Below are 650 nucleotides of genomic sequence, written 5' to 3'. Positions count from 1 at the left end.
CACCCACCCTGCCCTCAGCTTGAGGAGCTCTTTCCTGCTCAGGTGGCCGCTCCGGCCTGGGCCTTAGCCCTGGAGCTGCGTGGCCCGGGCACCACAGAGCCAGAGAGGCCCTGGCCGGGCAGCAGCCTCAGGCACGCTCCCTGGTGGGCTCCACCCTCGCCCGCTGGGTAAACACACTCCAGGGGCACTGAGTCCTGCCCCCCTTCACCCCACCGGCCACACGCCCCAGGCCCCTCCCTCCCTGCACCAGCTTCCCAGGCTCCCCGCGGCCCGGGAATCCCTCGTCCTGGGTGCTGAGCCGGCTGCGGCGACATTTTCAGGAATTTCAAAGCTGATCGCTAAGCACAGCCTCATTAAAATGTAAATTATACAAACTGAGAAAGACGTGAACTCGACTGAGAAGAAGGGGCTACATGCCCGGAACGCATGGCTCCTGGTGACTTGATCACACGGCACCGCGACCTCTGCTTGGGGGCTGCTTACACGACGGTGCCCTGGGGCGGGGATACCAGGTCCCGGCGAGGTGCCGGTCTCTGCCCAGGCCCAGTAGCGCATTCAGACCCCCGCCCCCGGCACTGTGGTTCCGAGACGTGGACCGGGCCAGGCTGGGCCACCCGAGCCCACAACGAGGCTGCCCTGCACCCGGACCT

At 66.3% G+C, this 650-nt stretch overlaps 1 protein-coding gene across 1 annotated transcript in view; it reads left to right on the top strand.

Annotated features, from left to right (window-relative positions):
• The first annotated feature begins 426 nt into the window (after positions 1-426).
• The window catches only part of NPTX1 (neuronal pentraxin I), an 8,798-nt gene continuing 8,574 nt past the window's right edge, over positions 427-650 (top strand). Inside the window, exon 1 of the mRNA XM_006753054.1 lies at positions 427-523. Coding sequence (XP_006753117.1) covers positions 427-523 — 97 coding nt within the window. The remainder of the gene's footprint in view (positions 524-650) is intronic.

The sequence above is a fragment of the Myotis davidii genome, unplaced genomic scaffold (assembly GCF_000327345.1).
Source record: "Myotis davidii unplaced genomic scaffold, ASM32734v1 scaffold211, whole genome shotgun sequence".
Lineage (NCBI taxonomy): Eukaryota > Metazoa > Chordata > Mammalia > Chiroptera > Vespertilionidae > Myotis > Myotis davidii.
Note: the sequence above shows the minus strand (reverse complement) of the source record. Positions and strands in the feature narration are given on the sequence as shown.